Source organism: Peromyscus eremicus, chromosome 1, assembly GCF_949786415.1.
Source record: "Peromyscus eremicus chromosome 1, PerEre_H2_v1, whole genome shotgun sequence".
Lineage (NCBI taxonomy): Eukaryota > Metazoa > Chordata > Mammalia > Rodentia > Cricetidae > Peromyscus > Peromyscus eremicus.
This window is the reverse complement of record NC_081416.1, coordinates 187,592,858-187,618,478: the sequence shown is the minus strand read 5'-3', so window position 1 is coordinate 187,618,478 and position 25,621 is coordinate 187,592,858. Positions and strand designations below refer to the sequence as shown.

The window sequence follows — 25,621 nt, the reverse complement described above, 5'->3', positions numbered from 1 at the left end:
CTGTCAAGGTAATCCAACAATGGCTGGATGTAACAGAAAGTCTAAAAATCAAGTATTGCTTAGTCCACAGGTTGAGTGTCTTGGCTGATTTTCAGTATATGATGGAATCCCAAAGAAGTGGGCTCCAATGCCAGTGAAGGAATGGATGTGCTAGCAAGAAAACGAGCCAACAAATGGGCAGTGAGCAAAATTATTCCTCTTTCCATGTCTTCATGTAGTCTTCTAGCAGAAAGTGTGGCCTTCTATCTCTATCCTATTCAAGGGTGTTGGTACTTCAGCCTCAAAATGTGGATTAAGGGCATTTGTCTTCCTGTCTGAAATTCCAGACTAAAAGTAGATTCATTCATGTCCAAATAAGCAAAAATAATGTCTCTCAGGTATGCCCTCCATTTCTGGATTCTAGTTCATTTCAGATGTAGTAAACTTGATAACCAAGAATAAGCATCACACCTAACAATATCAGAAGCTATGCTTATAAAATCTCACCAATATGACCTCCCAAATGTGAGCTGGACAAAATGAAGAATAGTGGAAATGCCAAAGTAGTTAGGGCAATAACCACAGGATGAATCTGGGGACCGACTGGACCTACTGTGAGTGAGACATCAGCCAAAACGCCATTAATCACCTGGCCTCCATAAGCCACTACTTTAACTGGAGGGCCACCATGTTTCTTGGGATAGTCTGGAATCAGCATCAGTTCAGAATCAGTATCCAACAGAGCCTGGAAAGTATGATTGTTTCCTTCCCCCAAGGTACAGTTGCCCTTGTAAAAGGCCATGGTCTCTCTGGGGAAGAATTGGGGAAAGGCTATCTGCAGAACTTTTAGTTTTCTTATCAGGATCCTTCCTCAGGGGAACCTGGCCTTCATTCAAGTGGGTCTAGGTCTTCAAACTGGCTCAAGTCTAGAAATTTATTCGCTTGTCATGATTGCCTATTACACGATCCTATGCAGCCTTTTTTTCATTTGTTAGAGAATTTTTCTGCTCACATAGATCAAACAGAAGTGCTGTAGAATTCTCATCTATTTCATGCCTAGAAACACCATATGAGTCATGCCACTATAAAATTCACCTTGCCTGTGCTGACAATAATGGGATGGGCCAGTGCAAACATTGTTTTGTCTATGTTGCCTAATATGATAACAATGATCACTTTGCCTCTGGCAGTTCATGGCAGCTACCTGGCCATTGTTATCTTGGAGCCCAAATAAACTCACTGCATTTCATTGGTCCAGTTGAGCAACATCATCACCAACAGTAAGGTTTGGCACAAGGACGAGGATGACAATAAAACATTTCAAATGTGCCGGTACCCCTACCGCCAGTTTGCATCTTATAGGACTTGTGAAGGGCATGTCTTCTGCATCTTCCCATTAAAGATGATTGGGTTTTACACAGCATACACACTGTAGCACTGCAGTTTCCCTGAGCCTTTAATTCCCTTCATTAAGCTAAGCCAAGGGTATTAGGCATAAACAAATCCCTTTCAGTAGTCCAGCTTTTGACAAATGCTTCAGCCAACCATTCAAAAATACTTTTCACACCTTTTTCTTTAAATATGTGAATTTCTGTATTAAACCTAGAATCTCCACTCAGTAGGCCCATATCAATAAACTCAGCATGATCTAGTTTTATTTTCTTCCAATATTATTCCACACTCTTAACATCCATTCCCACACATTTTCTCAGACTTATGCTTGAACAAATTACCAAAACCATTAAGCTCCTACCAATTGTAGCTCAATTCTCCATTGACTACACATTCTATTTGTCATTTTTAAGCCTATTTTGCTGTAAGTTTGGTTATAGGTCTACAGCCAAGTAGTAGTGGGACCCTGAGGAATGTTAGTACTATCTTGCCTGGGATATCCTTCAGAAAATGTCACTTCTGGATTAGCAGATAGTGAAGAATTAGTTTCCTCAGTCATATATGGAAAGGTCAATATTTCAAGGGTTGGGGCTCATGGTACTACTTCCTCAGGTAAGATAAACCCTTGAAAATCAGAGAATTCAAGTTCTCAGATGTAATAGGGTTCTCCCACTCATCCCCACCCCAAGTTATAGGATACCATTCTTAATCAATTAATGCCCTTACTTCAATTGCCTACACTATCTGAGGCTGAGACTTGAAATTTTGATGTAATTCAGTCCACTTTATAGTAAGGGCTTTAGTTTGATTTTCTGAAACTCAAGCTCTGGGACTACTGGAGGGAAGATTCTCTTCCTGGGCACACTTAGAAAACCTTAGACCATTTATTGGCATCTAAATCTGGGCAATTTCATCACTAACTTCATTCTTCCTGCAGTTGATTAAGATTATCATGCACCTATTCCTATCCTTTATCAAGAGTTATTAAGAGTAACCAACCAGCAGCATCATTTTCAACATTTCCTCCCAAACTGTCAAAAGTTCCTATATAGGGTCATTAAATACATAGTCACTCACTATTGATGAACAAAGATAATCAAAGACATTTATCTCTTTAAGTTTGAAATATAGTTTGCACCATGGACTTTCAGTACCCTCTGAGATTCCAGGAGACAGAGTAAATGGAGAGGCTTCAGAAATTGAAGGTGCTGGTGAGTTTGAAGGTGCTGGTGAATCAAAAAACCTGTTCCATCTTGCCCCGGACTTCCGTTCTGAAGCACAGCACAGCTCCCAGCTCCCATCTTGCCCGGACTTCCCTTCTGAAGCACAGCCCCACCAGGAAGGATCCCCTTCTCTAAGACCCCTGGCAGACCCTGCAGTCTCCACGCCCTGCCCCCATGCCCATCCGCCTGAGCCCCAAGCCTCTTCCTGAGACTTAGAGGCCGGCCACCAGCTCCCATCTTGCCCAGGACTTCCCTTCTGAAGCACAGGTGAGTGCCCTAGCTTGCCCCCAACCCCATCCCTGGGCACCAGCCACTCCGGGGAAGACCTGCCCAACTTGGCCCCAGGTTCTGCTCACCTGGAAGGTTCCCTTCTAGCCCCACTGGGAAGGATTCCCTTCTCCAAGACCCCTGGCAGACCCTGCAGTCTCCACGCCCTGCCCCCATCCCCATCCGCCTGAGCCCCAAGCCTTTTCCTGAGACTTAGAGGCCGGCCCCCAGCTCCCAGCTCCCATCTTGCCCCGGACTTCCCTTCTGAAGCACAGCCCCACCGGGAAGGATCCCCTTCTCCAAGACCCCTGGCAGACCCTGCAGTCTCCACGCCCTGCCCCCACCCCCATCCGCCTGAGCCCCAAACCTCTTCCTGAGACTTAGAGGCCGGCCCCCAGCTCCCAGCTCCCATCTTGCCCCAGACTTCCCTTCTGAAGCACAGCCCCACCTGGAAGGATCCCCTTCTCTAAGACCCCTGGCAGACCCTGCAATCTCCACGCCCTGCCCCCACGCCCATCCGCCTGAGCCCCAAGCCTCTTCCTGAGACTTAGAGGCCGGCCCCCAGCTCCCATCTTGCCCTGGACTTCCCTTCTGAAGCACAGCCCCACCAGGAAGGATCCCCTTCTCCAAGACCCCTGGCAGACCCTGCAGTCTCCACGCCCTGCCCCCACCCCCATCCGCCTGAGCCCCAGGCCTCTTCCTGAGACTTAGAGGCCGGCCCCCAGCTCCCAGCTCCCATCTTGCCCCAGACTTCCCTTCTGAAGCACAGCCCCACCGGGAAGGATCCCCTTCTCTAAGACCCCTGGCAGACCCTGCAATCTCCACGCCCTGCCCCCACGCCCATCCGCCTGAGCCCCAAGCCTCTTCCTGAGACTTAGAGGCCGGCCCCCAGCTCCCATCTTGCCCCGGACTTCCCTTCTGAAGCACAGCCCCACCAGGAAGGATCCCCTTCTCCAAGACCCCTGGCAGACCCTGCAGTCTCCACGCCCTGCCCCCACCCCCATCCGCCTGAGCCCCAGGCCTCTTCCTGAGACTTAGAGGCCGGCCCCCAGCTCCCATCTTGCCCTGGACTTCCCTTCTGAAGCACAGCCCCACCTGGAAGGATTCCCTTCTCCAAGACCCCTGGCAGACCCTGCAGTCTCCACGCCCTGCCCCCATCCCCATCCGCCTGAGCCCCAAGCCTCTTCCTGAGACTTAGAGGCCGGCCCCCAGCTCTCATCTTGCCCTGGACTTCCCTTCTGAAGCACAGCATAGCACAGAGAGCTCCCATCTGGACAAGAGAGAGAGACTTCTTGAATCTGTCAGCTCTGTCTGAACCAAGTGTGCGGATAAGGCCAAGAACGAGCCACAAGGAGATGGGCAGACGTCAAGGCAGAAACACATACAACAAAATGAATAGCAATACACCATCACCAGGCCCTAGCCCTCCTCCAACACCTAGACCTGAACATCAGAAATTGGAAGAAGCAGAAGAAAATAGCCTTATGAATGTCATCATGAAGAAGCTAGAGGCTCGTGTAGAGGAAAAGACAAAAAAATGTGAAGAACGCTGTAAACAACTAGAGAAAAGGGCAAACAAATTAGAAGAAATCAAAAAAGTCCTAGAGGATAACAATAAAATACTGAAAGAAAATCAAGAAAAATCAATGAAACAAATGAAGAAAACAGTCCAAGACCTGAAAAGGGAAATAGAAAAAATGAAGAAGACACAAACAGAGGAAATGCTGGAAATAGAAAATCTGAGAAAACGATTGGGAACTTCAGATGCAAGCATAATCAACAGAATGCAAGAGATGGAAGAGAGAATCTCTAGCGTTGAAGATACAATAGAAGAAATAGATTCATCAGTCAAAGAAAACACTAAAGTCAACAAAGTCATGAACCAAAATGTCCAAGAAATTTGGGACACCATGAAAAGACCAAACCTACGAATAATAGGAGTAGAAGAAGGAGAAGAATACCAACTCAAGGGCACAGAAAATATATTCAACAAGATCATAGAAGAAAACTTTCCCAACTTAAAGAAGGAAATGCCTATGAAGATACAGAAAGCCTATAGAACACCAAACAGACTAGACCCCCAAAAAAGTCCCCTCGCCACATAATAATTAAATAATTAAACGTACAGAATAAAGAAAGAATATTAAGAGCAGCAAAGGAAAAAGGCCAAGTGACATATAAAGGCAAACCTATCAGAATAACACCCGATTTCTCAATGGAGACTTTGAAAGCCAGAAGGTCCTGGACAGATGTAATGCAGACACTAAGAGACCATGGATGTCAGCCTAGACTAATATACCCAGCAAAACTTTCAATCATCATAGATGGAGTGAACAAGACATTCCATGACAAAGCCAGATTTAAACAATATTTATCCACAAACCCAGCCCTACAGAAAGCACTAGAAGGAAAATTCCAACCTAAGGAAGTCAGATACACCCTCGAAAACGCAGGCAATAGATAAAGCCACAGCAGTAAACCCCAACGAAGAAAAGTACACACACATCACCATCAAAAAATAACAGGAATGAACAATCACTGGACATTAATATCCCTCAATATCATTGGACTTAATTCACCTATAAAAAGACATAGGCTTACAGAATGGATACGAAAGCAGGACCCAACTTTCTGCTGCATACAAGAAACACATCTCAAATTCAAAGATAGACACTACCTAAAAATAAAAGGCTGGGAAAAGACTTTCCAATCAAACGGTCTTAAGAAACAAGCGGGTGTAGCCATCCTGATATCCAGCAAAATAGACTTCAAACTAAAATCAATCAAAAGAGATCAAGAAGGGCATTACATACTCATCACAGGAAAGATCCACCAAGATGAAGTCTCAATTCTGAACATTTATGCCCCAAACACAAGGGCACCCACATATGTAAAAGAAACATTATTAAAGCTTAAATCACATATAAAACCTCAACACCCCACTTTCACCACTGGACAGATCGCCCAAATCGAAACTTAACAGAGAAATAAAGGACTTAACTGATGTCATGACTCAAATGGACTTAATCGACATCTACAGAACATTCCATCCTAACAAAAAAGAATATACCTTCTTCTCAGCACCCCATGGAACCTTCTCTAAAATCGACCACATACTTGGTCACAAAACAAATCTAAACAGATACAAAACAATTGGAATAACCTCCTGTGTTCTATCAGACCACCATGATCTAAAGTTGGATTTCAACAACAACAAAAACTACAGAAAACCTACAATCTCATGGAAACTGAACAATACCCACCTGAATCACCAATGGGTTAAGGAAGAAATAAAGAAAGAAATTAAAGACTTCCTAGAGATCAATGAAAATGAAGACACCACATATCCAAACCTATGGGACACTATGAAAGCAGTACTAAGAGGGAAATTCATAGCACTAAACGCCCACATAAATAAGCTGGAGAAATCTCACACTAGTGACTTAAGAGCACACCTGAAAGTTCTAGAACAGGAAGAAGCAAAGTCTCCCAGGAAAAATAGATGCCAGGAAATTATCAAAGTGAGAGCTGAAATCAATAAAATAGAAACAAAGAGAACAATACAAAAAATTAATGAAACAAAGAGTTGGTTCTTTGAGAAAATCAACAAGATAGACAAGCCCTTATCCAAACTAACCAAAAGACAGAGAGAGAGCATCCAAATCAACAAAATCAGAAATGAAAAGGGGGACATAACAACAGACATTGAGGAAATCCAGAGAATCATCAGGTCATACTTCAAAAACCTCTATTCCACAAAACTGGAAAACCTAAAAGAAATGGATAATTTTCTGGATAGTTACCACATACCTAAATTAAATCAAGACCAGATAAACTATTTAAATAGTCCAATAACCCCTAACGAAATAGAAACAGTCATTAAAAGTCTCCCAACCAAAAAAAGCCCAGGACCAGATGGTTTCAGTGCAGAATTCTACCAGATCTTCAAAGAAGAGTTAATACCAATACTCTCTAAATTGTTCCATACAATAGAAACAGAAGGAACATTACCAAACTCCTTCTATGAGGCTACAATTACCCTGATTCCCAAACCAAACAAGGATACAACAAAGAAAGAGAACTACAGACTGATCTCCCTCATGAACATTGATGCAAAAATACTCAATAAAATACTGGCAAACAGACTCCAAGAACACATCAAAACAATTATCCACCATGATCAAGTAGGATTCATTCCAGGAATGCAAGGATGGTTCAACATACGAAAGTCTATCAATGTGATACACCATATAAACAAACTCAAAGAAAAAGACCACATGATCATCTCACTAGATGCTGAAAAGGCATTTGACAAAATCCAACACCCCTTCATGATAAAGGTCTTGGAGCGATCAGGAATACAGGGAACATACCTAAACATAATAAAGGCAATTTACAGCAAGCCAACAGCCAACATCAAATTAAATGGAGAGAAACTCAAAGCAATTCCACTAAAATCAGGAACAAGGCAAGGCTGTCCGCTCTCCCCATACTTATTCAATATAGTACTTGAAGTTCTAGCCAGAGCAATAAGACAACATAAGGAGATTAAGGGGATACAAATTGGAAAGGAAGAAGTCAAGCTTTCCCTATTTTCAGATGACATGATAGTATACTTGAGCAACCCCAAAGATTCCACCAAGGAACTGATACAACTTATAAACACCTTCAGCAACATAGCAGGATACAAGATCAACTCAAAAAAATCAGTAGCCCTCCTATATACAATGGACAAAAAAGCGGAGAAGGAAATCAGAGATACATCACCCTTTACTATAGCCACAAATGACATAAAATACCTTGGGGTAACACTAACCAAGCAAGTGAAGGACCTATATGACAAGAACTTTAAGTCCCTGAAAAAAGAAATTGAAGAAGATGTCAGAAAATGGAAAGATCTCCCATGCTCATGGATAGGCAGAACTAACATAGTAAAAATGGCAATCTTACCAAAAGCAATCTACAGATTCAATGCAATCCCCATCAAAATACCAACACAATTCTTCACAGACCTGGAAAGAATAATACTCAACTTCATATGGAAAAACAAAAAACCCGGTATAGCCAAAAGAATCCTGTACAATAAAACAACCTCTGTAGGCATCACGATCCCTGACTTCAAGCTGTACTATAGAGCTACAGTAATAAAAACAGCTTGGTACTGGCATAAAAACCGACATGTGGACCAATGGAATCAAATTGAAGACCCTGACATTAATCCGCACACCTATGAACAAATAATTTTTGACAAAGAAGCCAAAAGTGCACAATGGAAAAAAGAAAGCATCTTCAACAAATGGTGCTGGCAAAACTGGATATCAACATGTAGAAGGCTGCAAATAGATCCATATCTATCACCGTGCACAAAACTTAAGTCCAAGTGGATCAAGGACCTCAACATAAACCCAGCTACTCTGAACCTGCTAGAAGAGAAAGTAGGAAGTAGTCTTGAACGCATTGGCATAGGAGACCACTTCCTAAATAGAACACCAGTAGCACAGACACTGAGAGAAACAATCAATCAATGGGACCTCTTGAAACTGAGAAGCTTTTGTAGGGCAAAGGACACGGTCAACAAAGCAAAGCGACAGCCTACAGAATGGGAAAAGATATTCACCAATCCCACATCTGACAGAGGACTGATATCCAGAATATATAAGGAACTCAAGAAATTAGATATCAAAATGCCCAGCAGTCCAATTAAGAAATGGGCTATAGAACTAAACAGAGAATTCTCAACAGAGGAAACTCAAATGGCTGAAAGACATTTAAGGAATTGCTCAACATCCCTAATCATCAGGGAAATGCAAATCAAAACAACTCTGAGATACCACCTTATGCCTGTCAGAATGGCTAAGATCAAAAACACTGAAGACACCTTATGCTGGAGAGGATGTGGAGCTAGGGGAACTCTCCTCCACTGCTGGTGGGAATGCAAGCTTATACAACCACTTTGGAAATCAATATGGCGATTTCTTAGAAAATTGGGAATCCATCTCCCCCAAGATCCAGCTATACCACTCTTGGGCATATACCCAAGGAATGCTCAACCACACCACAAGAGCACTTGTTCAGCTATGTTCATATCAGCATTGTTTGTAATAGCCAGAACATGGAAACAACCTAGATGCCCTTCAACTGAAGAATGGATAAACAAAATGTGGTACATATACACAATGGAATACTACTCAGCAGAGAAAAACAATGACATCATGAGGTTTGCAGACAAATGCATGGACCTAGAAAAAATCATCCTGAGTGAGGTATCTCAGACTCAGAAAGACAAACATGGTATGTACTCACTCATAACAGGATACTAGATGTGGAACAAGGATGACTGGACTGCTACTCACATCACCAGGCAGGCTACCTGGAAAACAGGACCCCAAGAAAGACACAGGGATCGCCCAATGACAGAGAAATGGAATGAGATCTACATGAACAGCCTGGACATGAGTGGGGGTAGTGAAGGGCGAGGGTAGAGGGAAAGAGAGCTTGGGTGAGTGGGAGATCCCAGCTGGATCAACAACAGAGAGGGAGAACAAGGAATAGGAGACCATGGTAAATGAAGACCACATGAGAATAGGAAGAAACAAAGTGCTAGAGAGGCCCACAGAAATCCACAAAGATACCCCCACAACAGACTGCTGGCAATGGTCGAGAGACAGTCCGAATTGACCTACTCTGGTGATGGGATGGCCAAACACCCTAATTGTCGTGCTAGAAACTTCATCCAACTACTGAGGGATCTGGATGCAGAGATCCATGACTAGGCCCCAGGTGGATCTCTGGGAGTCCAATTAGCGAGAATGAGGAGGGTTTATATGAGAGAGAATTGTTGAGACCAAGGTCGGATAAAGCACAGAGACAAATAGCCAAACAAATGGAAACACATGAAATATGAACCAATGGCTGAGGGGTCACCAACTGGATCAGGCCCTCTGAGTGGGTGAGACAGTTGATTGGCCTGATCTGTTTGGGAGGCATCCAGGCAGTGGCACTGGGTCCTGTGCTCATTGCATGAGTCGGCTGTTTGAAACCTGGGGCCTATGCAGGGTCGCTTGGCTCGGCCTGGGAGGAGGGGACTGGACCTACCTGGACTGAGTCCACCAGGTTGATCTCAGTCTGTGGGGAAGGCTTTGCCCTGGAGGAGATTGGAATGGGGGGCGGGCTGGGGGGAAAGTGAGGGGGGCGGGAGGGGGGAGAACAAGGCAATCTGTGCCTGTATGTAGAACTTAATTGTATTGCAAAATAAAAATTTAAAAAAATATATAGTCTGGTCAGTATGCATCCAAATTCTCAGTCTTTATCCTGGATGTCTGAGGTTATCAGTCACGTCCATCCAAGAGTTGTTACCTCACAGCCCCACTCCAACCTTCCTGAATACACTTGCAGGGAAGCTCCACTCTTCATGCTTCCTTCTCTTCAGAGGGAACATGTGTGGGGAGTTCCTCTTCTGAGAAAATAATGCATGTGTCTTCTTCAGATGAATTATCAGACATCTGGCAGGAAGGATTTAAAGATTGATTTCTGACCTGAAGTTTCTATGAAAAACAAAACAAAACCGTTTTGTCTGCATTCTCTGTATGTCTTTTTTTTTCACACTCTAAGCATGAAAAAAAAAAACCTGTTCCAGATACTTAAAAGATGCACCCTTGTACTTCCATTTCTCTAGAACCACTCTGATACCACAACGGTCTTAGGGTTCTCTAGAGTCACAGAACTTATGGAATGAATCTCTCTTTCTCTCTCTGTTTCTCTCAGTATCTGTCTCCCTCTCCCTCATGGTCTCTGTCTCTAGGTGTCTGTTTCAGTCTCTCTCACATACACACACAGAAATATCTCTATATATGAATTCATTGGAAAAACTTACAAGCTGCATTACAACAATGGCTAGTTGTGAATGGAAAGTCCGGGAATCTAGTAGCTGCTCAGTCCTTTGAGACTGGGTGTCACAGCTGGTCTTCTGTATAGACTGGAATCACAAAGAACCAGGCTCCAATGACAGTGAAGAAATAGAAGTGTTGGCAAGGCAAGGGCTAGCAAGCAAAGAAGGAATGCACACCATTCCTTCTTGTCCGTATATAGGTTCTTGTAGAAGGTGAGGCTCAGATTAAAAATGTACCTTCCAGCCTCAAGGTCTGGATCAAAGGCATGGGTCATGCTGCCTCAAGATCCACATCAAAGCCATGTTGTGGTTGTTGTTGTTTTGCCTCAAGATCTGGATCACAAGTGTGCCCTCCAATTCTGGATTATAGTTCACTCCAGATATAGTCAGGTTAACAACCAAGAATAGCCATCACAATATACATAGACATACTATAACAATTAGTGTGAAAGAGGCCATGGAATTTAAACCAATCAGGTAGAGTATATGGGAAAATCTGTCAAGAGGAAAGCAAGAGTTGAAATGTTCTAATTATATAATAAATTCAAATTAAAATGTAAAAACAAAACAAACCAACAAGAGGCAATAACAAATCCAAACTAAACCAAAACAAAAAATCAAAAGTCATATACCTATTAGGGAAATGCAGACTAGGGGTCTTATAAGCTTCCAATCTTCCCTAGCTATAAGGTCAATCAATCATCAGGAAGAGGATTCATAGCTAAGGTTGGCATGCATTTGAGGAAAGGAGGTCAAACACTGCTGTGGGAGTTAGAACTACAGACTTACCTTAGGAAATCATTACAGTGTTCTCAAAACAATGAATAAAGGAAAGAAAGAAAACTACTGCACTATGCAAACTAGTGTGTGACACTATTCCTGTGGAAACAATGACAAATGTCTATTTAGCATAGGTAAGGAGATAATGACCAATAGAAGCTGGGAGACCAACAAAACCTCATTGGTGAACTGATAAGGATTTTGTTTGCTTTCTTATTGGCAGGTGTTTTGTCTGCATGGATATCTCTGCACCAGTGTGTTCCTAGTGCTAGCAGAGGCCAGAGAGGGCATTGGATACCCTCAAGTTCAGCTGACACATTGAGTGCCCATGTGAAGGTGTTTGGAATTCAAAATGAATCTTTTGAAAAAGGAGACATTCAGGCAAAATGCTTAGTCACCCCTGGGCCTTACATCCTGTGTATACATCCTATGTAATGGATACATATGTGCAGCATGGCCAAGTAATCTATAGCAATCTATAGACATGAGTGGCATGGCTACATAAGTCCTTATATGCATATGCTGAGCTACCTATAAAGATGGATATGCCTGTTCCACACTCTCCCCACATTTCTTCCAGACAGGCCTCCACACTCCCCCTTTCTCCTTTCTCTACTCTCTACCAATAAAAGAATTAAAGTGGGTTTCCTTGTATACCTTATGGTCCATTCTCATGTATAGTAAATAATACTGGCTTTGCTCTATGAATATATAAATGTTCAGAAGTGATATCCAATAACATACCAGCATCAATACATGTATGGAGAGTACAACATTCACAAGTGATACTACAATTATTAGGGTTTCATTGTATAGGTCCTTTCAATAATATATAAAGTAAAGGTATATGTGTTACGAAAGTGTGACTTTGATTCAATTCAAAGGACAAAGTGTACTTAGGATCATAATATTTACCTTTCATTTTTCAAGTTTAAGAGGGCATAAGGCACTTGCCAATTTTCACAAATTAGTCTGAACTGAATTGCCAAATTATAATATGGAACCTGACATTCCAACTCCATTCTATTGGATAGGTTCATCAACAGTAGAACTTATTTGCAAAGTTTCATTCAAGCTATATCACTCCATCGAGGAGAATAATTTCCTCGAGGTAAGTCATAAAGGCTCCAATTAATGATGTCTCCATGGGTAGATATTAATAAGCCCTTGAGGTTTCTCACCTTTGTATTGTTGCCAATGTGTCCAGTCAGATTCCTTGTTGGTAATCAACATCTCAAAGATGGTAGATTTATGGAACTAGTAGAATTAATTTCCTGTCCTCTAAAACCAGATGCATGAAGCATATAAAATTTATCATGAAAATGATTAACTAAAGATAGTCAAAATTAAAAAGTTCTATATAGAAAGTGAATTACATTATCTATAAAAATTTGAATTCCTTGCACTCCCAGTGTAGTTTGTAATCTCCTCACCCTCTTCCTCAGATTTAGCAGGTCCTCTGTGGTCATAAGAACCAGACAGACAGGAGGAGGACTCACTGTCCACATCAGGAATATCCATATCTCCCTAACTTACTCCTTTGTTAATTGGAGGATCCAGAAAATAAGCCCAGTAAGTACGATCAATCACCGTTACCTGTTTATTTATCATGGACAGCATAGCACGGAACAAAGTTGTAGCACTCAAAGGTTTTGCAGCCAGAAAAACTATTGCTTCTCTTTCTGAAGTCAATTTCTTGAGCTGTCCCCATGTAGGAGGATGAGCTCTATGCTTCAAAGGTTTTCTGTATCTTTTTCTCCCCAGAGCTGTGGTATCCATATCAGCAGCCAAGCCATCCAGGAGACTGCTCTTGTTCATGCTACGTTTTATAAATTTTGATGATATCCACAATTTCTTGTTTTCTGCAGAAACATAAGCTTAACATTGATCCCATTATAAAACCTTCCCCAGTTTCCACACTGATGTCAAGGCATTCCTGTAGTACACAGGCTGATTTAATTCAGCAGTTTTTTCTTTTTCTTTCTTTTTTTTTTTACACAATTATGCTAGTATTTTATTAATCCAAAAGCACTTTACAAGAAAATATAAGTATGGCTTCCAATAGGAATGTCATACTTGGACTTGATACCAAGCTCACAGATCTGAGTGTACAAGGAAAAACAGGCTTTCAAGTTAAACAACAATTTGTAACCAAAACTTTAATCCCAAGGATTCTCACAAAAATATTACAAATGACAGCATGAAAAAGATATCTTGCACAGTAACTCAAAAGTTCAGCTCTACAATGTACCCTTAAACTGATAGTACACTGCTAACTTAAAGCCTTCCATTTCAAATAAAATGTTACAAACAGCTTTTTGTCCATCTATAGCAATCAGTGAGGAACCTCTTTGCAAGCCTTCGGAGTGCAGTTCCCACCCTTTACCTGTTGGCTTGTGTTCACAGCAGCTTTTAAAGACTGCTTATCGTTCCCCCACAGCTCCACACGTATCCCAGCGACTAGAGAAACTACAGCTTTTCCATTTCTGTCAGCTCTTTCTATATCATTAGCACATCACACTTTAACTGGGCAGGTTCTAGGTTTATTTCAGTCTAAACTAAAGTTCAAAGCAAAAGCAATCTTGCTTAAGGGAACATTGTAAAGTAACACTTCTTGATGTTACATGCCTCCTAGGATCCATTTGGAACCAAAGAGAATTACATTATTGTGTGTCACTGTTCCAAGAGACAAAACAAATTTTTTTGTTTTTTTTTTTTGGTTTTTCGAGACAGGGTTTCTCTGTGTAGCCTTGCGCCTTTCCTGGAACTCACTTGGTAGTCCAGGCTGGCCTCGAACTCACAGAGATCCTCCTGGCTCTGCCTCCCGAGTGCTGGGATTAAAGGCGTGTGCCACCACCGCCCAGCTGACAAAACAAATTTGAACAGCTAAAACATCTTAAAAATGCACCAAGCTTATGAAGTCTCAAACAAACTTGAATTTCCTGTACATACTCCTGTCAAATGAAGTTCTTTCCTGTACATCACTTCTTTTGCAAACTGGTCTTCTACTTCCTTTCATTTGACCTAGATCGGCTATGAGACCTAGAGAAGGATCGAGAGGGCTTGTGATTTCTCTCGCGAGACAGAGACCTTTCTCTTATCCTATCTCTAGAAAGTGACCTGCTCTGGCTTCGAGAGAAGCTTCTCCTTCTTGGAGATCTTCGCCGAGGTGGAGGATTCCTCCTACGGAAATCATCTCCAGGGCAATGACCCCAGGAGGAAGGTGGGCCACGATTCCGACTTCTTTTTACACCATTCGAAAGTTCCACTCTTATAAGGTAGCCACATAGTGTTCTTCCATCGAGCTCTCGGACAGCATCAGTGGCATCTTGGGGATCCTCAAATTCAACGAACACAAAGCCAGGAGGGTTTCGAGCAACCCACACACTTTGGAGTGGTCCATAATAGCCAAAAGCCCTTTCTAATTCAGTCTTGTTCCCATTGTTTCCGAGATTACCTACATACACCTTACAATCTAATGGACAGGAATCAGGATGCATTTTGAGATCCTGGGTTCAAACAGCTGAAGCTCAAGTCCCAACACTCCCACAGGCCCACCCATGCCCTTCAGGATCTGCTTCCACAGATGCTCTCTGTTCCCTGGCGTCCACGAAATGGCGGCTCAGCATTTTTTTCTATGGTCTAATGCCTTTTAGCAACTGTTATCTCTGCATCATTAGCATTAAAAAAATTTAAAGTTAGTAAAGCATTATGTAATCTATATCTGGGAGTCCTCAAATCTTCCTTTGGTTTTTATGAGCACCTCCTTTACAGTGCAACTGCTTGTTCTGTACGATTATATGTTATTTTTATAATGTTTAATGTTATCATGTGTAAAAAATTGTTTTATTTTACCTGAAAATTAAGGAAAAGCATTATCAGTTTCCATTTGTATTGATATACCCATTAGAGCCATTGTCTCTAATAAATGTCTAATTACAAAATCAGCCTTTTCAAAATTAAGGCAGATGCCTATTGAAATCCACAGTATGTATCAATAGTATGATGAACATATTTTAATTTTCCAAATTACACTAAATGAAATACATCTATTTTCAAGGAAGGGCTGTCAGGTTTCCAGCAGTGTCATTTATTTTAAATTTGGACAGCCAATTTTTGTCCTATCTTGTTTTGTACAACCTGTTTAATCTATTATTTTTCCTTATAACTCTTCCTGATGCTCTTTCCACTTCAGATAAGGATAATTCAAACTTTCCTGGTCCTGGGACCTCCTCCCTAACCCTTGGATCCCTCAGCAATCCTTCCCCCCCCTCCCCCCCACTCCCCCACCCCCCACCCCCCCACCCCACCCCCACCCACCCCCACCCCCGCCATGGTAAAATTTTTTCTAAACTTCATCTTCTACCTCGCCTGCACCTTGTCAGAAACAAACAATCACAGAGACTGTGCAGCAGAAGGCAATGGACAATTCCCAAAGCAGTAGAGGACACTCCACTACCTCAGGATGTCTGGCTACCCTAAAGCTTCATTCCTCACCCCAAAAGTTAACTGATGCCCAGCAAGTCAGCTGGAAGCAGTTTCAGGAGACAAGGCACCCATGTACCCATTTATCCAGCTTTTTTTTTTTACAATAAAAAAGCATTTGGAATATTAGAATTCCTAGCCACTCCCCAGCTACATGAACACACATGTGCTGTCCAGTAGCCAGGCAAGATGCTTAGTCATTCCAGGGTATTATCTTATATCCTATGTAACCCGTGTGCTGCATGATCATGTATTTGCAAGCAGCATAATCACATGTTGTATGCCCATGTGTGGTGTAACTACATAAGTCCATATGTGCATCTGCAGGGGGACTACCTATAGAAGCATGTTCCACCTATTCCTTGTCTCTCTTCCTGCATGATCATTCCATAGGCCTATGCACACCCCATCTCTATTCCCTCAATAAACTCTTACAGTCGGTTTTGTGGTGCCTCATGGCTTTTCTTGCACGGTAAACAGCACCACTTAATAAATAACATTTTGCCACTTACTAAATAACAGGCTAACAGTAGCCAAGTAGGAGGCAGTGAGAGACCAATATTGTGATGTCAGCAGCAGCAAGAGGGAGTGCATAGCCCAAGAATCCTGGGATCTATCGCATCATTGCCAGAAGCTGCAAAGAGAAGGAGTATGGGACCAAGTCTGATTGTAAAGGTGGATGAGTTTTAAAAACTTCAAAAAGGGTATTAAGCATAGAGGCTTGGTGATGGTTGGCTTATTTCCCATGAGTGAGGCAGAATGATTTGGGTGCAAGCTACTGTGGAATTCATCAAACACAGAGCAGGGGCCCTAAGGATGCTGGGATCTGAGAGACAAGACAGGCACAGGCTGCTTCAAAGTTTTGTCAAAGAGAATTCAGGAGCCAAAGGGCTGAGCCTGAGGGCCAGAAATTCTGAGAGACTTAATGAGGCCTTACTCATGGGTGATGGGGGGAATTGCCAATTATGCCTGTGTTGGATAAAGTGAGCAATGAAGGTTCCAGGGATCTTAGCATGTTTCAGACAGCTAGCAGGAAGGAGAAAACACCAGGAGGGCCTCTGCTGAACACAGAACCAATGTTATAAAATGGCGGGAGAGAGACCTGGGTGGGCTACAGCCAAGGGGCACTGTGGATAGTCACTCACACCATGCAATAGTGCCCATGTGAAAAGTTTCATTATTAAAGGGAGAACAGGGAAGGGCGAAGAGAAGAGAGGGGGAGATAAAGAGAAAGAGTGGAGTTGCATGTGCTCTGTTGGCGAGAAAGTGGAAGGAAGAGAGAGGGGGAGGAGTTTTCTCTTAAAGAGGACTTCACATAAGATGATGTCAAAAGGCTGGGTGGGTCCCCAAGTACAGGTGTGAATGCTAACTGGTATGTTGTGCATTCGTTTGTGGATAGGTACTGTTTAAATCTGGTTTTGTCACGGATATCTTGTCTCCATCAATGGTGATTCAAATTTTTCTGGGTAGAGCAACCTGGGATAGCGTATGTGGTCTCTTAATGTCTGCAAAATGTCTGTCCAGGGCCTTCTGGTTTTTAGGTCTCCGTTAAGAAGTTGGGTATATATTTACTTGTTCTATTTCAGTCTTCAGTTCTTGAACTGTTTCTTTCACCTTGTTTCTTCTTGGCTTTCTCTAAGGGATTTATTGATTTCTTCCATTTTTTTGTTTGTCTTTTCCACCATTTCTTTAAGGGACTTTTTCATTTCCTCTTAGGGGCCTCTATCATCTTCATAAAGTTATTTTTAAGGTTGTTTCCTTCTGCTTCATCTGTCTTGGAATATTCAGGTCTTGTTGTTGTAGACTCACTAGGTTCTGGTGGTACCATATTTCCCTTTATGTTGTTGAATGTACTCTTACACTGCCATTTACCTACCTGTGTTTGGGATAATTATAGGAACAGGTGTTGATTCTTGTGATGTCATTGTTGGTTGGGTCTTTTGTTCCATTATTGTCTGTTTTCTTTATTGTCTTTTGGCCTGAATGACCAATGGTTCTGGTGATTGGCTGGTTGTCAGGTTGAGTAGGATTGTCTCAACTGAGGTTTGTAGGGGTTTCAGTACCTAGATCCAGCGTTTTGTCCAGTTCTTTTGGCTGGTGTGGGCTGTCCTTGTGCCTATGAGCTCCGTTCTTCCAACTGGTGTAGGTTTTGCCAATGTTTGTTCTTCCAGCTGGCATGAGTAGCACTAGTGCTGCTTAGATCTGCTGATGTTGCTAGAGAGGGCTGTTCATGGGGAGGCTGCTTTTCTTCCAATGGGTGCAGGTGGTGCTAGTGTTTCTAGGGACTAGTGCTGGCTGGCTGCTGGTGCTCTTCTTCCAAAGCTTCAGGTAGTGCTTGCACCTCTAGGTACTGAAGACCCTCTTCTTCCACTTGGTCAGGTAGTGTTTGTGCCTCTGGGAAATACTCCTCTTCCTACAATTTTGTGCAGGTGGGGCTTGTGCCTCTAGGGACTGCTAACTTTGCCAGGGATGCTTGGCCAGGGGAAAGATGATGGCCTTGGTGGGATTTGTGTGGCAGAGGATACCCCCAGGCTTTGGAGGCCAATGAGTGGAGGCAGTGGTGGTGAGGCCTGCCTCTAGGACTCTTAACTACTGCCTGGTTTCTGGGACTTAGAAGGAAAGAACAGGGTCATAGGACATATCCTGGGGCTTAGCAGCTAGGGATTGGGGTAGTTCATCTGGGAGACCAGTCACTCACCTCTTCCTCCAAATGATGCCTCATGGTGCTTGTGCTTTTATGGGCAGCTGATTTTGCAGGGGATGGTTGGTCAGGGGGAGGATGATGGGTTCCATGGGTTTGGGTGGTGGAATGGGTCTTCTAGGTCACAGGGTCCAACGGGTGGTGGAAGTGGTAGCTACAGGACTCTTACATGCTAGCCTTGGGGTTTATTTTTTATTTATTATTTAGTTTTTAGTTTTTCAAGACTGGGTAACCGTGTGTAACAGCACTGGCTCTCCTTCATACACAAAGATAGCCTTGAATTTACTGACATCTACCTTTATCTGTCACTGATAAGCTGGGATAAAAGGAGTATGCCACCAAGAACCACTTATTATCTGGCTTAATATCAGGTAATACTAAGAGTCAAGGAGAGTCTTCTTTTTGTGTAGAGATTTTTGTTTTTTTGTTTGTTTGTTATATTTGAGGCAGGTTTTCATTTTCTAGTCCTGACTGTCTTGGAACTCTGATCACCTGGTTGGCTTTGAACTCTGGAGTACTGGGATTAAAGGCATGGGCCACCACCACCCCACTGTCAAGAAATATTATAAGTAACTTTGCTGTTAGTATTTCTCTAGAGTTCTGATAGAATCCAGTCAATCTGGTCAGGTAGTTGTTTTAAAGGTGGCATTTTATACCTCCTTCAGTCACATTGGCTCTGATGTTCTGTGTACATCTTTATTCCATGTTGTTGAAATTTGGTGTTATCTTCACCTGGAAATTTATCTATTTCAAAAAGAGTTTCCATTTTAATGTAATAGATGTCTTTATGTCAATAAACAAGAGATCCAGTTGATCTTTCATTTCTATTAATTAGGCTGTTTTCGAGTCATGATAACAGGAGTGTTTCTGATGAAGATCTGAATCTTGGAAGACAAGAAACAACCACCACTTTACTAAACCACCTTAATCCCTAACAAATAACTAAACATTTTCTTGATACCCACAGGTAAGTTAGTCTTCACCCCTCATCAAGTAACATTCTCTTTTCAACAGAGAACACTACAAAAATCCACAAGTAATCAAAATGCAGAGTTGTGGAGCCAGGCTCACTGGATACATCTTTAAAACACTCATGTACCTAAAGATCAAGTTTCATTTAAGAAGGGCAGCCTATAAAATCGTAAAGCTCCGAGGACCAGAGAGTGAATTGTGAGAGATTGTTCATCCTAGTGTATTAGACAAAGTTATTTAATGTAATAGAATTTATAGAATGAATGTGTGTGTGTGTGTGTGTGTGTGTGTGTGTGTGTGTGTGTGTGTGTGTGTGGTGTGTTGGGGATTCATTGGAATGATGTGCAGGCTGCTTTCCAGGTAATCCAACAATGGCTGGCTGTAACAGAATGTCCAAAAATCCCGTAGCTTCATAGTCCACTAGGATCAATGTCTCAGCTGGTCTTCAGTATGTGTTGGAAGCCCAAAGAGGTAGGCTTGAATAGGAGTGAAGGAATGGATATGCTAGCTAGAAAATGAGCCAACTAACTGGCAGAGAGAAAAATGATTCCTATCTCCATGTCCTTTTATATGCTTTCAGCAGAAGGTGTGGCCCAGATTAAAGGTGTATCTTTCAGTCTCTTTATCCTGATCAAGATGTGGCTGAATGGCATTTGTCTACCTATCTCGAAGTTGCAGAGTAGAAGTGGATTCAGTCACTTAAAAATAAGCAAAAATATGTCTCTCAGGTATGCCCTCCATTTATGGATTCTAGTTCATTCCAAATGCAATCAAGTTGACAACCAAGAATACCATCACATCTAACAATGCCAGAAGCTGTGTCTATAAAATCTCACCAACATGGCATCCCAAACGTTAGCCAAACAAAGACAAAAACAATGGACATGCCAAAATGGATGATGAAAAGCCGATAATGCCTCAACCCTACAGAGAGAATTACTGCTAAGTGGGGGGTTCTGGGAGCAAGAGAAATAGTCTCCCCTGGGAAGAGCACACTAACTGGTTATTGAATACCAAATGGTCAACAATGAAAACACATATACAAGTAACAAAATATAGACTGAGCAGTTTAGTTATGATTATATACAAATAGACATATATGCATACAATAATAATAATGGAAAAAAATGCCATGATTTTTTTTAAATTTTATTTTATAATTTAATTTAATTTTACATATCAGCCACGGATTCCCTTGTCCTCCTCCTTCCCTCCCTCTTGGCCCCTGCCACCCCACATTTCCATCTCCTCCAGGGCAAAGACTCCCCTGGACATTGAGTTTAACCTGGTAGATTCAGTTCAGGCCAGTCCATTCTCCTCCTCCCAGGCTGAGCTAAGTGTCCCTGTATAAGCCACAGGTTTCAAACAGCCAGCTCATGCATCGAGGACAGGTCCAGTCCCACTGCTTGGATGCCTCCCAAAAAGTTCAAGTTAATCAACTGTCTCACTTATCCAGAGGGCCTGATCCTGTTGGGGGCTCCTCAGCTATTGGCTCATGGTTCATGTGTTTCCATTCATTTGGCTATTTGTCCCTGTGCTTTTTCCAATTTTGGTTCAACAATTCTCACTCATACAAACCCTCCTCTTTCTCACCAATTGGACTCCTAGAGCTCCACCTGGGGCCTGGCCATTGATCTCTGCATCCAGTTCCCTCAGTCATTGGATGAGATTTCTAGCTCGACCATTAGGGTGTTTGGCCATCCCATCACCAGAGTAGGTCAGTACGGGCTTTCTTTCAACCATTGCCAGTAGTCTATTGTGGAGGTATCTTTGTGGATTTCTGTGGACCTCTCTAGCACTTTGCTTCTTCCTATTCTCATGTGGTCTTCATTTATCATGGTCTCTTATTTCTTGTTCTCCCTCTCTGTTCTGGATCCAGCTGGGATCTCCCATTTCCCTAAGCTCTCTTTTCCTCGACCATCACCCTTCATTACCCCCACGCACGTCCAGGTTGTTCATGTAGATCTCATCCATTTCTCTGTCATTGGGCAATTCCTGTGTCTTTCTTAGGGTACTCTTTTCCAGGTAGCCTCCCTGGAGTTGTGAGCAGCAGTCTAGCCATCTTTCTTTTCATCTAGTATCCTCCCATGAGTGAGTACATACCATGTTTGTCTTTCTGAGTCTGGGTTACTTCACTCAGGATGATTTTTTCTAGATCCATCCATTTGCCTGTAAAACTCATGATGCCATTTTTTTCTCTGCTGAGTAGTATTCCATTGTGTATATGTATCACATTTTATTTATCCATTCTTCAGTTGAAGGGTATCTAGGTTGATTCCAGGTTCTAGCTATTACAAACAATGCTGATATGAACATAGCTGAGCAAGTGTCCTTGTGGTATGATTGAACATTCCTTGGGTATATGCCCAAGAGTGGTATAGCTGGGTGGTGGGGGAGATTGATTCCCAATTTTCTAAGAAAGCACCTTATTGATTTCCATAGTGGTTGTACAAGCTTGCATTCCCACCAGCAGTGGAATGTTCCCCTAGAGGAGAGTTCCCCTAGCTCCACATCCTCTCCAGCATAAGCAGTCTTCAGTGTTTCTGATCTTAGCCATTCTGACAGGTGTAAGGTTGCTGTGGGATGTATGGCAAATGTGTTGCTGATTAATCAATAAAACACTGATTGGCCGTTGGCTAGGCAGGAAGTATAGGCGGGGCAAGGAGGAGAATAAAGCTGGGAAGTGGAAGGCTGAGTCAGAGAGACACTGCCAGCTGCCACGATGACAAACAGCATGTGAAGATGCCGGTAAGCCACGAGCCAAGTGGCAAGGTTTAGATTTATAGAAATGGATTAATTTAAGCTATAAGAAAAATTAGCAAGAAGCCTGCCACGGCCATACAGTTTGTAACCAATATAAGTCTCTGTGTTTACTTGGTCGGGTCTGAGTGGCTGTGGGACTGGCAGGTGAGAGAGATCTGCCTGACTGTGGGCCAGGCAGGAAAACTCAAGCTATATGGCGCCCAACGTGGGGCAAGAGTTTCCACCTAAAACCTGAGAAAAGATTCTAAAACGGAAATAAAAACAGCTTCCTAATTGTCTCTCTCAAATGAGCGGCAGCTGCTGGTTTGAGTTACTGGTGGATTCCTAGGGTGCGCACTCAACCTGCAGTAGGGCGGGAATGAGGCCTCTGCAAGTGGCACATTAAGCTGCATGGTGGATTTAGCCTTTGCTGGTACAAAGCAAAGAGGTTTCTGGGCTACACGTTGCTTGGATAAAAGCATAGACCCACGATAGCTCCCAGAGCCGGTGGTAAAGTACCACGGCCAGGTTGGGAAGCTGAGGTGGGCAGAGCCAGCAGCCACAGCTGCTGCAGTTTAAGGCAATAAATTCACAATAAGACAGATTCAGATGTAATAGTTTACAATGTGTATGAAATATACGTAGGCTTGAAAGAGACAAAAAAGGTGATATATACAGTTATATAAACAAATACATAGTTTTAAAAAATAGTCTTTAAAGAGACAGTAAAATTAATATAGAAAATAAGCCATGTAAAGATGAATATTACACAGAGACTCTGGATTGTGTTGTCATTGGGATTCTTAACTGCAGAGAGATATTTGGTTGTAAAGGAAGCTGAGTTAAACCAATATGTATACATTAAAGATACCTTGACTTCAAAATTTGGATATAAGGATATGTTGCTTTGGAAAAGAGTCTCTGCTTTTGTTCCCACAGAAAGCCAGAGGCTATGGATTTGTTCAAGATTAAGATACATCAGGTTTGACCAGCCAAGACCCCCTGAAAGGTCTCTGATGACACCATGGCCCAGATGATCCAACATCCAGAATGGTTTGAAGGCATCTGGCTCAGATGATACAGCCTCATGGACTATTCCATAATTCTAAAATTTTGTTTGTATCCCCATAAGATACAGTGCCCCCCTCCAGCAGGAAGTAGTAAGAGAAGCTACGCCCAAATTCCCAAATTATATGTAATTTTACTTTGTTAAGGTTAAAACCTTCCTTTCTGAAAAAAAAAAAAGGGAAAGTGCTGTGGGATGTATGGCAAATGTGTTGCTGATTAATCAATAAAACACTGATTGGCCGTTGGCTAGGCAGGAAGTATAGGCGGGGCAAGGAGGAGAATAAAGCTGGGAAGTGGAAGGCTGAGTCAGAGAGACACTGCCAGCTGCCACGATGACAAACAGCATGTGAAGATGCCGGTAAGCCACGAGCCAAGTGGCAAGGTATAGATTTATAGAAATGGATTAAATTAAGCTATAAGAAAAGTTAGCAAGAAGCCTGCCACGGCCATACAGTTTGTAACCAATATAAGTCTCTGTGTTTACTTGGTCGGGTCTGAGTGGCTGTGGGACTGGCAGGTGAGAGAGATCTGCCTGACTGTGGGCCAGGCAGGAAAACTCAAGCTACATAAGGTGGTATCTCAGAGTCATTTTGATTTGCATCTCCCTGATGATTAAGGATGTTGAGCAATTCCTGAAATGTCTTTCAGCCATTTGAGCTTCCTCTGTTGAGAATTCTCTGTTTAGTTCTATAGCCCATTTCTTAATTGGACTGTTGGGCATTTTGATGTCTAATTTCTTGAGTTCTTTATATATTCTGGATATCAGCCCTCTGATAGATGTGGGGTTGTTGAACACCTTTTCCCATTCTGTAGGCTGTTGCTTTGCCTTGTTGACCGTATCCTTTGCTCTACAAAAGCTTCTCAGTTTCAAGAGGTCCCATTGATTGATTGTTTCTCTCAGTGTCTGTGCTACTGGTATTATATTTATGATGTGATCTCCTATGCCAATGCAATCAAGACTACTTCCTACTTTCTCTTCTATCAGTTTCAGAGTAACTGGATTTATGTTGAGGTCTTTGATCCACTTGGACTTAAGTTTGTGCACGGTGACAGATATAGATCTATTTGCAGCCTTCCACACATTAATATCCAGTTATGCCAGCACTATTTGTTGAAGATGTTTTCTTTTTTCCATTGTACACTTTTGGCTTCTTTGTCAAAAAGTATATGTTCATAGGTGTGCGGATTAATGTCAGGGTCCTCAATTCAATTCCATTGGTCCCCATGTGGTTTTTATGCCAGTACCAAGCTGTTTTTATTACTGTAGCTCTATAGTAGAGCTTGAGGTCAGGGATCATGATGCCTCCAGAGGTTGTGTTATTGTACAGGATTCTTTTGGCTATCCTGGGTTTTTTGTTTTTCCATATGAAGTTGAGTATTATTCTTTCCAGGTGAAGAATTGTGTTGGTATTTCAATGGGGATTGTATTGAACCTGTAGATTGCTTTTGGTAAGATTGCCATTTTTACTGCCTATCCATGAGCATAGGAGATCTTTCCATTTTCTGATATCTTCTTCAATTTCTTTTTTCAGGGATTAAAGTTCTTGTCATATAGGTCCTTCACTTGCTTAGTTAGTGTTACCCCAAGGTATTTTATATCATTTGTGGTTCTTGTAAAGGGTGATGTATCTCTGATTTCCTTCTCAGCTTGTTTGTCAAGTGTATATAGGAGAGCTACTGATTTTTTGAGTTGATCTTCTATCCTGCTGTGTTGCTGAAGGTGTTTATAAGCTGTATCAGTTCCTTGGTTGAATCTTTGGGGTCACTCAAGTATAGTATTATGTCACCTGCAAATAGGGAAAACTTGAATTCTTCTGTTCCAATTTGTATCCCCTTAATCTCCTTATGTTGTCTTATTGCTCTGGCTAGAACTTCAAGTACTATATTGAATAAGTATGTGGAGAGCAGACAGCCTTGCCTTGTTCTAGAATTTAGTGGAATTGCTTTGATTTTCTCTCCATTTAATTTGATGTTGGCTGTTGGCTTGCTGTAAATTGTCTTTTTTGTGTTTAGGTATGTTCCCTGTACTCCTGATCGCTCCAAAACCTTTATCATGAAGGGGTGTTGGATTTTGTCAAATGCCTTTTCTGCATCTAGTGAGACAATCATGTGTTTTTTTTCTTT

General features: G+C 42.3%; 2 protein-coding genes across 2 annotated transcripts in view; both read right to left on the bottom strand.

Annotated features, from left to right (window-relative positions):
• The window catches only part of LOC131903503 (zinc finger protein 420-like), a 46,850-nt gene extending 33,503 nt beyond the window's left edge, over positions 1-13,347 (bottom strand). The window contains 1 exon segment of the mRNA XM_059254103.1: positions 13,066-13,347. Coding sequence (XP_059110086.1) covers positions 13,066-13,347 — 282 coding nt within the window.
• A 1,057-nt stretch (positions 13,348-14,404) lies between these two features.
• Positions 14,405-15,064, bottom strand: LOC131902670 (serine/arginine-rich splicing factor 3-like). The gene has a single exon (XM_059253686.1). The coding sequence runs from the start codon at positions 15,027-15,029 to the stop codon at positions 14,535-14,537; it is 495 nt and encodes a 164-aa protein (XP_059109669.1). The 5' UTR covers positions 15,030-15,064; the 3' UTR covers positions 14,405-14,534.
• Positions 15,065-25,621: the final 10,557 nt, after the last annotated feature.